This window comes from Stenella coeruleoalba (genome assembly GCF_951394435.1).
Source record: "Stenella coeruleoalba genome assembly, chromosome: 6".
NCBI classification, from domain to species: Eukaryota; Metazoa; Chordata; class Mammalia; order Artiodactyla; family Delphinidae; genus Stenella; species Stenella coeruleoalba.
The window spans coordinates 108,780,222-108,795,607 of NC_137151.1; the positions used below are offsets into that span (position 1 = coordinate 108,780,222).

Consider the following 15,386-nt stretch of genomic DNA (forward strand, 5'->3'; position numbering starts at 1 on the left):
ATACATTCTTTAGCCTATCAGCATCTCAGTTTCATCATCTATAAAATGAATTAATAGTAGCTCCTACTTCTTAGAGCTGTCACAGGAATTCAAAGAGATACAATGTAAAGTTCTTAAAACAGCACCTAGCACAGAATAAATCTTCCACCTGAATGTTAGCTATTACTGTGTTTCCAGCTGTCCATCTCTTGGCACTTCCCCTCTCCAGCTCTACCTCTCTTTATCTACCTGGCTAATTCTTGTTTTAAAAACAATCAGATGTTTTTTAATATCCATCCACTTAAAGTCTGACAATGCCAAGTGCTGGTAAGGACAAGGAGCAATGAGAACCTTCATACATTGCAAGTGGAAGTATAAATGGGTACAGCTATTTTGGAGAGCAATTTGGCAATATCTGGAAAAGTTAAAGGTGTCCATAATCCACATCTCAACAGTTACAATCCTAGGGCTATACTCTAAAGAAACTTTCACACCTGTACACAGGAAATGTGTGCAAGAATGTTCCAAACAGCACTGCTTGTAGGAGAAAAAATACTGGGAAGAACTTTAGTGTCCTTCAACAGGAGAATGGATAAATACCTTGGTAATCATAACATATAATCGTACATTGGAATGCTATATCACAGTTAAAAGAGGTTCACGTAATGACGGGTAAATCTCAAAAACATATTGCTGACTAAAAGAAACAAGTTTCAAAAGGAGATGTACAGTATGACACTTATCGACAAAAAGCTTAAAATCATGCAAATTTGCTACACATTGTTTACGGATACATGCATATGTAGTAAAAGTGTAAAAACATGTGTGGGAAGGATAAACACCAAATGCAAGGTGATGGTTGCCTTTGAAGAGGAGGGGGAGGAAGGAGAAAAAGGAATAGAATTGGGTGGGGTTCACAGGAAGTTTCAACTGTATTTCTTTTTTAAAAACCTCTGAAAAAAAAAGAGAAAAAAACAAAAGCTGTGAAGCAAGTTTAATTATAAAATGTTAAGATTCAAGGAAGCTGGGTGGTGGGACAAAGATATTTGTTCAGTCAGTCAGAAGTTTAAAAAAACAAAAGCAAGATGAAGAAAATCAGAAGATTGGTTGAAAATCTGTATAAAGAGCATTCTAGGTCCCCAAGCAGTCAGGTGATTATCCCATTTCCCCACTGGCCCATCCCATTTCCACCCCTTCCTCCATCTCCACCAACAGAGATTCATTTTCTATACACTCAAACCCAGCGGAAGGCAGTGGGGAGGCACAGGGATTATAATGGCATTAAGTGGAAGTGGGCTGGAACTTTAAAAGCATTCTTAAGACTCTGGGAACACTCATAGCCAAGTTTATAAGCCCAAAGCAACTAGAGGATCCTTCTCTGGAGAAAAGACCAATATTGACATATGAGGGCCCTCTATGAAATCTGGCACATCATCAGTGCACCTTAGAGTGAAGTCCATTAATCCAGTGCTTCTCACTACATAATATGCATTTGAATCACCTAGGGATCTTGCTCAGATGCAGATTCTAAATCTGTAGTTTATGGTGGGACCTGAGATTCTGTGTTTCCAAAAAGCTTCCAGAGGAAGCCAATGCTGCTAGTCCCTTTTAAGTAGTAAGGTGCTTGTCAACACATCTTGCCCACACACTTCAGCCTCCACTCAGCTTTTTGGAGTCTCATCCCTAAATACGAACAGGCTGCTAAAGTAACCAGACTTTTGAGGATGGCCATTAACATAAATGAGAGAGATGAGAAAAGAAAAGAAAGAAACAGAGCAAAGAGCAGTTTAGTTTTTAGAGAAAAACTAAAAACAAACACACTATAGTATCCTCAGAAAGAAGATATTCCTGTCCATAAAACATATAATAGCCTCAGAAAGATAGAAGATATTCCTGTCAATAAAACAAGGATAGAATATGGGAAGGGGAGTTGGGGAAAAAAGGTCTTGGGAATTAAAAATAAGAAAACTGAAATTTAAAATGGTTGAAGATAATGACACGGAAATATCGCAGAAAAATAGAACAAAAACAAACAAACAATGGGTACAGAGTTTCAGTTTTGCAAGATGAAAAGAGTTTTTGAGATTGGTTGCATTACAATGTCAATAAACTTAACACTACTGAACTGTACACTTAAAAATGGTTAAGATGGGCTTCCCTGGTGGCGCAGTGGTTGAGAGTCCGCCTGCTGATGCAGGGGACACGGGTTCGTGCCCCGGTCCGGGAAGATCCCACATGCCGCGAAACGGCTGGGCCCATGAGCCATGGCCGCTGAGCCTGCGCGTCCGGAGCCTGTGCTCCGCAACGGGAGAGGCCACAACAGCGAGTGGCCCGTGTACCGCAAAAAAAAAAAAAAAAAAAAAAGGTTAAGATGAGAAATTTTATGTTATGTACATTTACCACAATTAAAAATAAAACAAACAAACCCAAAGAAACAAAAAATAGAAGAAAAAAATGAAAGGATCAATCCAGAAATCTAACTTCTAAATAACAGGCATTCCAGAAAGAGAACAAAAAAAAGTGGAGGAGAAGAAATTATCAAGTAAATAATCAAAGAAAATTTCCTCCAAAACTGAAGTACATGAGTTTCCACTCTGAATGAGTGCTCAGTACAAAACAATTAAGAGTCACAGCAAAGCACATCATTATAAAATTTCCAACCAACAGCCTAAAGAGAAAATCCTAATGCTTCCAGAGATGGAGATGGAGAAGATGTAACATACGAAGGATCAGGAATATGAACAGGAATCAGACTTTCTACAATAGCAACCCTGGAAGGTAAAAGAAAATGAATAATACCCTCAAAATTATGATGGAAAATTATTTTCAAACTTGAATTCAATAACCAGCCCAACTATAAATTCAATTACAAATCAAGTATTAGAATAAAATTAAGACATTTTAAAATATGCAAAGATCCCAACAACATATCCCCTATCTCTCTTCCTTACAAGGTTACTAAAGGAGGTGCTTTAGCAAAACAAAGAAGTAAATTAAGAAAGAAGAAGGCATGGGATCCATGAAATGGGCAAAACCAGCCCATGACAGCAACGAAGGAAAATCCCAGAATGACAACTGTATAGCAAGTCTAGAGATCAGTCAGCCCAGATTGAAACAAGAGGAAGGAGGCTCTGGGACAAAGACTCTAGAGAAAAAAATGGAATTTATGCATTTGAGTATATGGAAAATATTGCTAGAGTTTTGGACAGAGTCTTGGAGCACTTGCAGGGGTGGGGGCAGCCAACTGTAGATAATATAGAAAATTGACAAGTGGGGAAAAAAAGGCAATAATTAACTCTAAGAAAAATGGAGGGCTGTATAAGCTAGAAGGCATGGTTGTACTACCTTTATTGGCTCATTAGTAAACAGTATTCGCAAACATAATTTAAATGCTGATTATTGGTTTAACTAAAAATAGTTATATAAATGTGGAGGTGGAGAACAGAAGTGATAGACTCATTCATGTTCTTATCTATCACGGCAGGAAGTCAACAAATAACCCTTAAAATTAACAAATCAAGAATTATTAGTATACACATTTATTTAGATATATGGATCTAATCTGGATTAGATTTATTTAGATATATGGATCTAATCTGGATGAGTATCTAAAGGAGTTGAGGCTATTGCCTCTAAAGAGTAGGCCAGAGAACTGCTTTCTTCATTACAAGCCTTCTAGTATATGTATATATATTTTAAACTATGTATGCGTATTATTTTAGTTCAATAAACAACGTCAAAATATTAGCATATTATTTGGGGGTATCCGCAATGTCTCGAAGTTTATCCATGGCCGGTAAATAAATCCGTTTTGAAGGGCTCTCCGGGCCTCGATGACAAGAGCTAGTTTTTTGCTCATTTTCTGCATTCCCCATCCCCCGCTTTCCTGGGAGCACTTAGCATAAAATAAATCAATACATGTAAAAATAACTCAAGTTTGTCAGATCCTCCCTGGAGAAGGAAAAATACAAAACAAGGCACACAGGCAGAAGGTACAGACGCAGCACAAAAATGAGTTCATTTCCCACATGAAGTTGAGTAAAAAAAGTATGTCTCTGGCAGAGGTACTGGAAGGTAAGGGTTTCAGAGGCAGAGAAAATCATGTTCGGGGCACCTTGGAGGCAGCTCCCGGCAGAGAAATGGAGGCATGACAGGAAACCAGGTAGGCTTATTCACTTCGGTGACTTCTCATTCCTTTCCTTCCTTGCCCTTTTAACACTCTGTAGTTACATAAATTGAGTTTGTAGTCCGTTTCCTTTACCAGACTATGAGCTCCACGAGGGGGGGACCTCATCTGTTTCACGCGCCACTGTATCCCCAGCGCAGAGCAGGAGCCCGTTAAACATCTGTGGAAGAAATGAATGCACGATGGTGCCGCCGGACAGCCATTAGTGTGGCATGAGGAAGGGTCACACCGACAGCAAACAAACTGAGAGCAAAGAAGCCGGCTGGGAGATGACAAGGGCGAGCTTCTTGTAGGGTCTCTGAAAGTACAAGACGGGAAGAGTGGAAGTAAACCTTTGGGGAGTGCGGGAGGGAGACGGCGGACAGTGAGGCAGGCCTCGGGGAAGGACAGCAGGGTAGGAAACACACTAACCACAGCCAGTTGGAGCGTCTACGGCAAAGTGGAGTTGGAACTAGCGGCACCGCACATGCGCATGCGCGGCCTCCGCCCCCGCCCGGCGCGCCTGCGTGCGCGTGCACGAGGGGTCGGAGCGGAAATGGCCCCGCGGGGCCGCGCGTCCGGGCAGCGAGCGGAAGTGGGTGTGAGAGCGGAAGTGGCCGGCTAGAGCCGGGGGCTGGGCGGGGACCGGGCTCGTCAGTGAGGCGGCAGCGGCGGCGGCGGCGGCTTGGCAGGCGGGTTCAGGCTTCGGGGGCCAGGTCGGTCGGGTGGGTGGGTAGGTGTCTCCACAGTGAGTGCGTGCGCGGGCCAGCGCGCGCGCGTTCCCTTACCCCCACCCCGATCCCTTTCCCCTTCTCCCCTAACCTCCTACCCCACCCAGCTCCCCTCCTCAGGGGGCAGCAGGGCCGCTCCCTCCGTCCTTTCCTCCTTTACCCACCCTCACCCGCCCTTGTTTCTCCTTCCCCTGCCCGGGGCAGCCGCCGCCATGATCCTGCTGGAGGTGAACAACCGCATCATCGAGGAGACGCTCGCGCTCAAGTTCGAGAACGCGGCCGCCGGGTGAGCGCGCGCTGGGGGCCGGGGGCTGGTGGGTGGCGGGGGAGGCAGAGTTGACCCCTGCTAATCGTTCAGCCCCCCAGACATGGAGGAGGGAGGTGGGAGACCTGGCAGGGTGTGGGGACTGCCCAGGCGGTGTAGACGTGGGCGGTGATTGGGCGCGGTGGGGTGAGGGGCAGAGATGCGTGGGGAGAGGCTCAGAGGAGGGATGCGGAAGCAGTGAGTGGACAGGAGAGCGCGTGCCAAAGTGCAGGAGACCTGTGGGACGTGAGGGTAGCTTGGGCCAGAACTCTCGCTGGAGGATCCCATTGCCCGCTGGAGCGAGCAGGGGACCACTTCCCTCTGTATTCCCCGTCATTGTTCAGAACCCGGAGAGAGCCCATTTGGGATTGGGTTGGAAGGAGTTTTCAGGAATTCCCAGGACTGGAGGAGGAAAGAAGATGCAGGCCCAGATCACCACCAGTCTTCTCGCTCCCCACCCCCCACCTCGTCTAAGGGAGCGGGAGGGAAGACTGAAGGCAGGCCCAGCCTTGCAGCCGGAAAACCCGATGATCTCTCTAGTTTACCTTCCCTGAACCCAGCTGTGAGAGACACTGGCCATTTTGTTACATTTCTCAAGCAAAGTTAGTCGTCCCCCACATCCACAGCCCTTCCTTATCGCTCTTCTGAGGTTCCAATAATCCTTTCCTCACCCGCTGTCCTCTATCTGGTTGTTTATCTTTTAAATTCTTATACCATACCCCTGGTCTGTGATTTCTTCTGCAGTAATTCTGGCCTAGATACACAGTTAAAAGCCTCCAGAGTCTGTTAAGTTCTTAGATGAAACCTGTTTTTAGCCATTGGCTTTTTTAAAAGTGGGCTTTAGGACATGTTTCAAAGGCACCCTTCACTGTCAAACACAAGAATCAGTAGAAGACAACCTCTTCCCCCAAAGCTGCTTTGCTTTTGTAATATATTTAAACCAAGGAGTTGGTTTTAGCTTCTAATTTCTGGTGGCTTGTGGCCAGTCCCTTTGCCTCATTTCCCCATCTGTGAGGATGGGGCTTCACATCTTGCTTACACAGTTGAGGAAATAAGTGCAAACCGTTTCTGGTGAACTGGGAACTAATAAAAAGAGCAAGTGCTTGGAGAGCCACAGATGGAAGAGGATTGGTGGAGGGGAAATTCTAAGTGGACATAATGAACTTGTGGCTTGGAGGCATTAAAAAAAATACTTATAACCCACTGCTTAAATTGAATATATTGTCTATCTCTTTTATAAGGCCACAGATTTTATCTGTAAAGCAAAGCACAACGTTTCTTGAAGTAACACTTACAGTGAGCAGTAGCTACTGACTGTTTCCTGCCAGGGACTGCAGTTGCTTATATTTTAGGCTAACTTGCTTCGTGTCTTCAGCCTCACTTACCAGTTGCTTTGCATTTTAAATGTTCAAACGAATCAGCTTAGTGGCTTATTTTGGGTGATTGCTCTGTCCTTTTTTGAGCAGTGTAGCACATAGGAGGAAGTTAAATTAACTTCTGCATTTTCACAGCTGATCTCAAGTGAATTCTCAAGTTTAGACTAGCAAAAAATGAGACCTGGGTGGTTATAAGCTGATCTACAAGATAAATGCCTGTGCATTTCAAGTAGAAGCATGCCTTGTGGTGTAGGAGTACCTTCACAACTACTTGTTTGTTAATAACTTGTGATTCTGAAATGTAGCCCATAACTCAGAGCTTCAGCTCTTCTGCTTTTAGAACATTACTCTTAAAAAGAGCTACTAACCATTTCAGTGGGAGTAAAGTAGGCACTCAAGTCTGGAAGGCATGAGTTAGAACTTCTGGGACTTTTTTTTACAAAGTATATGTCGTAGCGATGTTGAATATTGGGGCAGGGCAGCAAGCTTTGTCTTTTCTTCTGGCTCTTCTTCCCTTTGAGGTGTGTCTTTAAGTAAATGGGCTCAAAACGTATTCTGCTGTAAAGCACTTTGAAAACCTTTGAAAAGAGACTATGATATTCAGCCTAGGAGGTAGGGCTTTCCTGGGATTGCAAATGTAACACCTAGCAGAAGCCTGTTTCTAGACGGAGTGTGAATTTCCAGGCATACCAGTAAGGTGAGGCAGCAGTAGAGTAGTTAAGAATTTATCAAGGTGCATGCCTAGCCAGAGCTTCCAGAGAAGGGTGACTAGTGTGATAATCATAAACGTTGGTAGGCTTCTCCCAGTGCTCAGCACCAGGCAGGAACAGGAAAGGGGGACCTTTCTGAGAGCATTGGCAAAGTTACAGAGGACCAAAGGGGTGACACGTGTTGGGGTGGAGATCAGAGAAAATTAAAGAAAGGCAGTAGTGCTGAGGAGAAACCCTGGGGATTTGAAAGGCTTGGCCCTTGTGGGAACATGCTAGGAGAGGTCAGCTCCACCCTGCTTTACACTTCTCAACAAACCAGTTGGGGAAATTAGGTTCTGAGCAGCCTTCCCCAGAGTGAATCTTCCATCTCCACGATGTCCAATAATGATAGCCAGTAACAACATGTGGCTAGTTTAAGTTTAAATAAAAATTAATTAAAGTGAATTAAAATTAAGTTTCTCAGTCACACTAGCCACAGTTCTAGGGTTGAGTTGCCACATGTGGCTAGGAGCAGCGGTATTTGGGTAGCAGAGATGTAGAACATTTCCATTATTGCAGAAAGCCTGCATTTGGAAATGTAGCACTGTTCCAGCTACTAAGAACATAAGCATGAGATAGATAGTCTTAAAAATAGTTCTGTCGTATATACTTTAGAATACTGTTAGAGTAATTTTCCTTTTGAAGTTGATCTTATTTTAAACGCCTCTCAGAGCATGGTAATGGATTTATGGCAGGTCCTTCTCTATGGGCCTCTCATAATGTACCCATGCGAGAGTAAATTGCAGCCTCGAACCATTGCCCAGCCTCCTTACCTGTGGACTGTGAGCACTGAAGGGTGTTGTACAGTATGAAACAGAAGAGAGTGATGCCTCTCATATCATCCTGCTGGGTCTTCTTGCCTGTGACATCCTACTGAAAGTCTAAATTTCCTTCAAATAAAGCAATTCTGTCATCTGAATTGTTTAAGAATACATTTGGGGACTTCCCTGGTGGCACAGTGGTTAAGAATCCACCTGCCAATGCAGGGAACGTGAGTTGAAGCCCTGGTCCAGGAAGATCCCACATGCCGCGGAGCAACTAAGCCCGTGTGCCACAACTACTGAGCCTGCGTGCCACAACTACTGAAGCCCGCGTGCCTAGAGCCTGTGCTCCACAGCAAGCAAAGCCACCACAGTGAGAAGCCCGCGCACCGCAACAAAGAGTAGCCCCCGCTCGCTGCAATTAGAGAAAGCCCACGTGCAGCAGCGAAGACCCAACACAGCCAAAAATAAATAAACTAAAAAAAAAAAAAAAAAGAATACATTTGGTCACGACACCCTTTTAATTTGGAGGCAGTTCCGACAAAGCCTAAGATTCATTCCAAACGATTTACCGTTTTTTTTTTTTCTACCGCCCTATTGGGAAGGTGGCTTATTGGAATGATTTCTGTATCCTCACAGAATGATAGTTATTGGTAAATTGTCTTCCCAACGGCCTCCAAGCTAAGAGACTGACTGATTAAGAAGCTATTTTGAACACTGCAGATAACCTCATGTGCAGGTCTTGTCAACAGCATTTTGTTTTTGTTTTTTTTAATCATTTAGGAAGTATTACCCAGGCCCCCAATTAAAGCAGAAGTAATCTGGCAAATTAATTTAATTCTTTTGTTAGTATATACACACCAAGAACCTTTACAGCCTCAGAAACTAGGCTTGTCGGCTTAGCTAGAGTCCAAAATTGAGGAAATGCTGTCAGATGCAAATTGCTGTTGATTTTAAGTGCATGCTGGCTCCTTGCCACAGCTGTGCATATTGTGGGGAGCTGTGGTTCTATAAGGGGGAGTGAAGCTCAGTAAGCAGGCTGTGCCAGTTGGGGTGGGCGAGGACTGTGGGAGGAGAAATTTGAGAAAGGAATAAATTAAATCTTGCTGATACCTTGTTCTCATCCCAGATATGCTGCATATGTCCTCAGAGAGACATACTGGTTTGAAGTGATTTGGAATTAGGACATTGTTTAAGCATTTAGAAGAAATTGGATGTAGTGGCTGACTTGCTGAGACGATCTAGTTGGTCTTTTTACAGGTCACTGTAGTTAAACACTGCTGCCCACCCTCTGGCTGTCTTGGGACCACTTTGGGCATAAAGCCCCAGAGCTGCACTCCCTACGTGTGTACCAAACCTGTGACTCCTTAGGGGCAGGGCCTGTGGTTTCATCATCTTTGTTTTCCCAGCATTCTCACTGTGTGTATAGTCAGCTTAATAAGTGTTTCCTTGAAGCAATGGATGAAGCCAGATAGAATGGTTCTTAGTTTCTTTAGCAGTTTATCACTTTTCTGACATTGTGTGAATGAGCTTTTAGACCCTCTTTGTTCTTATTTTGAGACGTGGCTTAACAGAGAGTAGGACCACCCACTTCTTACCTAACATGATCCATTTTTCTAGGCTTTGCTCAAAAAGGAGGATGGGAGCCTTAGAGAGGACTTAAAGGAGAGTAATCAAAAACTTTATGGTGAGATGATGAGCAGAATTCAATAATTCCTCTAATTCAGCTTATGGAAGGGATAACTAGAAGAGGGACACAAATGCACAACGGGGAACTGGATGCATTCGGGAGTAAAAACTCCAAAACCCTTAGTGAAGAAAGAGGATTGGACAATAACAGTTGCCAGGAGTTCTTTATTGACTGATTAGTGAAATTCTAGAAGCTTCCTTAGAAAAAGGATAAAAGGAAATTTTTTTCTAAAGGATTTTAAGAATGGCTCTTGAAACCCATCTGAATGAATTGAATATGTTTTAGTGTCTTGTACTGTCCAGTCAGTAACCCTGAGGGCTTATCCAGGGGGCTTTATTCTAGGATTCCAGACATTACAACAGTCTGACAGTAATATGGTTCTGTTTCTCCTTGTTGTGCTGACCAATTCCTGATACTGGGAGTTAACCACACTCCCAAAACCTCTCTCAACCATGACTCCAAAGTCTGATCTCTGATTCTACCTAGAAGAAAAACTAATTCATTGATCACCTTCTATGAACCAGGCACTTTACTATAAGCTTTAACGTGGTTTTGTTCCATTTCAGAGTGTGCCTGGGTGACAGCAGTTCCAATAATACAGTTGACAAAACTGGGGCTCTTGGAGAGGGGGTAGACGTATATATTAAGCATTGTACAGGCACCCTTCCCCGGTGACTCCTGGTATGTCACACACAGAACATGACCATACCTGTGGCACATCTGGGTAAATGGTCTAGCCTAGAGATCCTGCCTCTGGGCTGCCCTAAGGGCTGTGGGGATCATTATCTCAGCATATCTATAACTTAGTCACAAGACCCTGATTGGGAAACTTTGCTGTCCACATAGCATCTCGGTTAGTCTTCACAACAACCTTGTGTGGTAGATGCTTTTAATCTCCGTTTTCTAGAAAAGGAATTTTAGGCTCGCAGACGTTTGAGTAACATTGCCTGTGGTTACATAGCCAGTAAGGGACAGAACTTGAGGTGAAGAGTCAACTCTGAAAGACATGCTTTTTCTGTGATTAAACTCACCCGCAGCATCTGAAACTTTAGCAGACAGTGGAACAGAAAATAACGATTTACCCTTTTGGCCTATTAAATGGTACACTTTCTCCCAGACCAATCTTACTCCCTTCTAGCTCCATGATTTTAAACCACAAAAGTAAATAAGAAACACCTGGTCTTGGAATTGAGTCATGGCCCTGTCCTGGTGTATTTCCCGCTCTGTGCAGTCTCCATGTTGGGGCACAGAGTTCTCAGACCTCTGACTCCCAGCTGATGCCTCAGGAGGACTCCTTTGGCCCAGTGCTCTCCTCAGCAGCCTGCCTCTCTCCTCTACAACCTTTATGCAGCCATAAATAGTAAGCTAAAATATTAATGGCAGTGATTTGACAAATATTCCCAAGTCAAGCAGCAAACCACGTAGTATAGATCTTAGAGACTTCTCCCAGTGGGGAGCTGTGCTCAGGGAACTTTACGGCTTAGAGAAATGCAGAATTTCTGAGTCAAAATGTTGGAACTCTAAGGTTTTTTATCTATACTTGATTTTTCTCGGTCTGTTGATGAAGTGAGAAAGTGAGGAACTCAGTCCTTCCTTGGCTGAATTAAAGCCTAAAGGTTAAAAAAAAACAAACAAAAAAACAAAACCAGCCGCCTACTAAGTGATACAATGTGGCCTTTTATAAGCCTCCACCCTGCCTCTTTGGCACAGCCAGCCTTCCTCTGGAAAATGTGCTTCAGTGCTTCCTCCCGTTGTGCAGCCTCTTAATATTTCACTCAAGCGGGCCGTAGATTAACGTGTCTACTTCTTCCTTGGCTCCTGTTTTCTAGAAGAGAAAAATGGTGGTTGGCCAGTCATTGCCTTAGTCTCCAGGCTACAATTTCAAATGAAAGATCAGAAACAACTTAAATTTTTATACAGTTCTTTTCATCATATTCCGAACTCACTGCTTGTCCATAAACCCACTTGATGCTTCGATTCTCAGACACCCAAAATACTTTATCTAAGTCACATATGGATGGATGGCTTTGAAGAAGCAGAGTGGAACTTTGTATGTTATTTGTATAGGCTGATTTTACAGCAGGGCTAACATATGCTTAGGAGAGGCCAGTTTCCTTGAAAGGCATTGTTTAGCTCTGCTGCAGCTTTTTAACAGTCATAAACCACGTTATCTATTCCATTATTTCCCAGCAACTCTGGAGGGTAACTCAGTCTTTGTTCCTTTTACAGGTGAGGGAGCGGAGATAGTAAAAGAGATACGCACTTGATCGTGAGGTCTTGAGCAAGCTAGGCAAGAATAAATATGAAAATGTGTATATCTTGTCTGCTGGCCCATAAAACAAAGTGGAATCATTTGAGTTTTAGGGTGTTAGCTGATAAAACTGTAGAGTCTTCATTCGATTCCTACCATTGGGCTTTGAGGAAAAGTGAGGAAAGCATGTAAAGTAGCTTTTCACTGGAGGTTAATTGACTATTATTGTTTATAGCTAGGATATATGTCATGCTTTCTAGGTAATAACTCAGCAGCATTTATCAAATAGAAGTCCATGTTCCAGGCTCATCTGGGAATCGCCCAGAAGGTGTTAGACTGTCTTTGCCTTCCAGGATAAGTTCTTCTGTGTCTGTTCTCTTGTTTTATCTTTAGCAGTTGTGAGAGGTAGGTAGGATCATTTGTGTTCTCCCATTTCATAGATGAATAGGCAAGAAAAAGAAGGTGTGTAGTGTTAATTTGTCTGAAAACATGGTCCTGGAGAAAAGGCTGAAGTTGGAAAACAGGTGTCTTAACTGTTCTCAGTGATTTCGCAGTGTTATTTTGTGCTACACTTTATGGACGTACACAATGGAATTTAAAAACAAAACCAAAAAAACTAGGGTGGAACCAAAGAGGGCTTCACTAAGGAGAGTGGTGAGAACTTCGCTCATGTAAGGGAGAGGGAAAGATGTGTAGGAAGACAGATTGTCTTCGAAATGGAATAGAACTGTATCGTTTATAGCCTGAAATCATCCTTTCACTTTAAGTAAATTTAAACCATTCTATGCTCTGTTTAGCAGTTTTCCTGCTGAGTGTGCTACCTCTACTGAGTATGTTCCGTGGGGGAGGGATTGACCAAAAGAGGGCATTTTGTGGGTCACATATACAAACGTCTATCATGGTCTTAAGGAGTTGAGAATTGAAGGTGAGCACAACCACAGCAGAGATTCCAGCTGCAAAACAAAAGCTTTATCTGTCCTGCTTCCTTTTTTCAGTCCTCCACCCTAAATAACTACAGAGGTTTAGATGCATAAGAAAATGAATTGTGTACCTGGATCAATGGTAAGTATAAGATTTTTACAGGATGGTCCGATCTTAAATAAAGCTCAGGAGCCTTTTGCAAGTCCCCCTGAAGGCAAACAGCAATATAGTTATATTGTTTTTTGGCTGTACCATGCGGCACGCAGAATGTTAGTTCCCTGACCAGGGATCGAACTCGTGCCCCCTGCATTGGAAGTGCGGCGTCTTAACCACTGGACCACCAGGGAAGTCCCAGCAATATAGTTATCTTAACTAAAGGACTTGTTTTGTTTTGCAGAAACAAACCAGAAGCTGTAGAAGTAACATTTGCAGGTAAGTGCCTTTATCTCACCTACTAAGAAGAAGGCACAATATAAAAGATAGAAAATAAAATTCTTCCTAAAATAAGCTTTTTAGGGCTACTATCTTGATTGTCTTTGTGTGTGGAGGGGGGGGGGTCTTTATTTTAGATGATTATTCCATGGATTTAGTGAGCTATATAAAGTTGCCTGCTGATATCTTAGAAGTTTGGGTTTAATTTTGTGGTACAAACTAAGGTTTTTTAAATTTGGAAATATTTTGTTATTATCTTTAACCATCATCTTAGTTTGCCTAGCACTAGAGGAGTGGGGAATTACAAAAGTGCTAGAGACCTGTTCCACAAGTCAGAGAGAGATGTTGCTGCTTTCTTTTCCTAGAAAGAATTAGGTATTGATACTACTCACTTGCTGTGTGAACTTTGAGGAGTTGGATAGTTATGCTCTGTAGAAATGAGGGTACTTGGCTAGATGATCTTGGAACACTTTTTGCAGCTCTGAAGTGCTGTGACTTGGAGGCCAGGCACCATCCCCTTCCCCTCATACTAACTAGCAATGCCAGATCTCCCTAAAGTAATTACACTCAGCACCTGGTTTCAGGAACTACAAGAGAGGGGAGGCCTGTGGAGTACAGAAACTTAAGGGATAACCAAATGCAGTGTGTGGGCTTGTTTGGATCCTAATTCAAATAAGACAAAAAAAATTTTTTTTTTGAAGCTGAAGTCTTCTTTATTGACAGAATCAACAGAACATGCGTGGCAAAGGTGGCCACAACGTCCCAACACAGCACATTCTGAAATTCAAATTAGACTTATTTAAATGTGGCTCCATTTGATTCCTTCAACTTGGTACTATGATGATTATCTGTGCACAGGGATTCTATATTGAAAAAACCTCACTAACATCACCACTGTCACTCAGTTTTTGGAGACTAACAGCTTGGTCCAAATTTTTAAAAAGGTAATAGGCTAAAAGACAAAAAAAAAAAAAAAAAAAAAGTCAGCTAAGCTATCAGGCCTAATCAAGAATGGCTTAATATTATTCATTCTCTTCTTTGAACGTTTTACATAAGTAAGACAACAATATTTTTTTTTAAATTCTTGAGACAATATTTCAGTGCTTGACTGGATATTTGATATTAATAAATTTTTTTTTTAATTTAGGCATGACGGTGGAATTGGGGTTATTTTCTTTTCTTTTCAACTGTCTTCTTTACCTTTTAGAGGTGTATTCTGAAATATTTATGGATGAAGTGACGTATGCAATTTGCTTCAGAATAAATCATTGCGAAGGGGTGTGTCTGAGTGAAACAAGATTGGCCATATGTTGATAATTGTTGAAGCCATGATGAGAATAGGGGTTTGTTATAAATTATATTTTATACATGTTTAAAATACATCACAATAAAGATGTTTTTTCAAATTCTTTCAGCACCAAGCTGTGATTAAAGTAAAAATAGCTTTGTAATTTTAGAAAAGAGCAAAGAGATAGGTACTCTCTAATTCTATCTCAGTGTTTCTGCTGACTTTCCACATGGATTTAAAATAAATGCAGTTTTACTTATATGCCTACTTGTAAGGGAGACTTCCTTGTGGCCTGCAACATGTAGGCAGGTACTTTGAGATATTATTCCCTATTCCCAACTTAAGCAACCTTATTTGCTTTTCCTTGCAGATTTTGATGGAGTCCTCTATCATATTTCAAATCCTAATGGAGACAAAACAAAAGTAATGGTCAGTATTTCTTTGAAATTCTACAAGGAACTTCAGGCACATGGTGCTGATGAGGTAAGTTCCACATCACTTTTCCTTGGGACTCTTTTTTCCTTCTCACCTTTTCTTGGTAGCTTGCCACTCCTAGAAGATCCACGGCACTGAGTCATCCCTACTGGCACGGGCCACTCTGGTTGGCTTGCTCACCTAACCAGGGGCTCTTGACTCTGTTTCCCATAGTCGTAAAGAAGGGTGTTTCCCAGAAAGAGTTTTGGTTCTTTGCTTGCCTGCTTTTTACTCTGAAGAAATAAAGATGTTCTCTAACCAATAA

General features: G+C 42.5%; 1 protein-coding gene across 1 annotated transcript in view; it reads left to right on the top strand.

Annotated features, from left to right (window-relative positions):
- The first annotated feature begins 4,760 nt into the window (after positions 1–4,760).
- Positions 4,761–15,386, top strand: part of ARPC2 (actin related protein 2/3 complex subunit 2) — a 29,736-nt gene continuing 19,110 nt past the window's right edge. The window contains exons 1-4 of the mRNA XM_079924064.1: positions 4,761–4,860; positions 5,080–5,161; positions 13,325–13,359; positions 15,018–15,130. Coding sequence (XP_079780190.1) covers positions 5,088–5,161; positions 13,325–13,359; positions 15,018–15,130 — 222 coding nt within the window. The 5' untranslated portion in view covers positions 4,761–4,860; positions 5,080–5,087. The remainder of the gene's footprint in view (positions 4,861–5,079; positions 5,162–13,324; positions 13,360–15,017; positions 15,131–15,386) is intronic.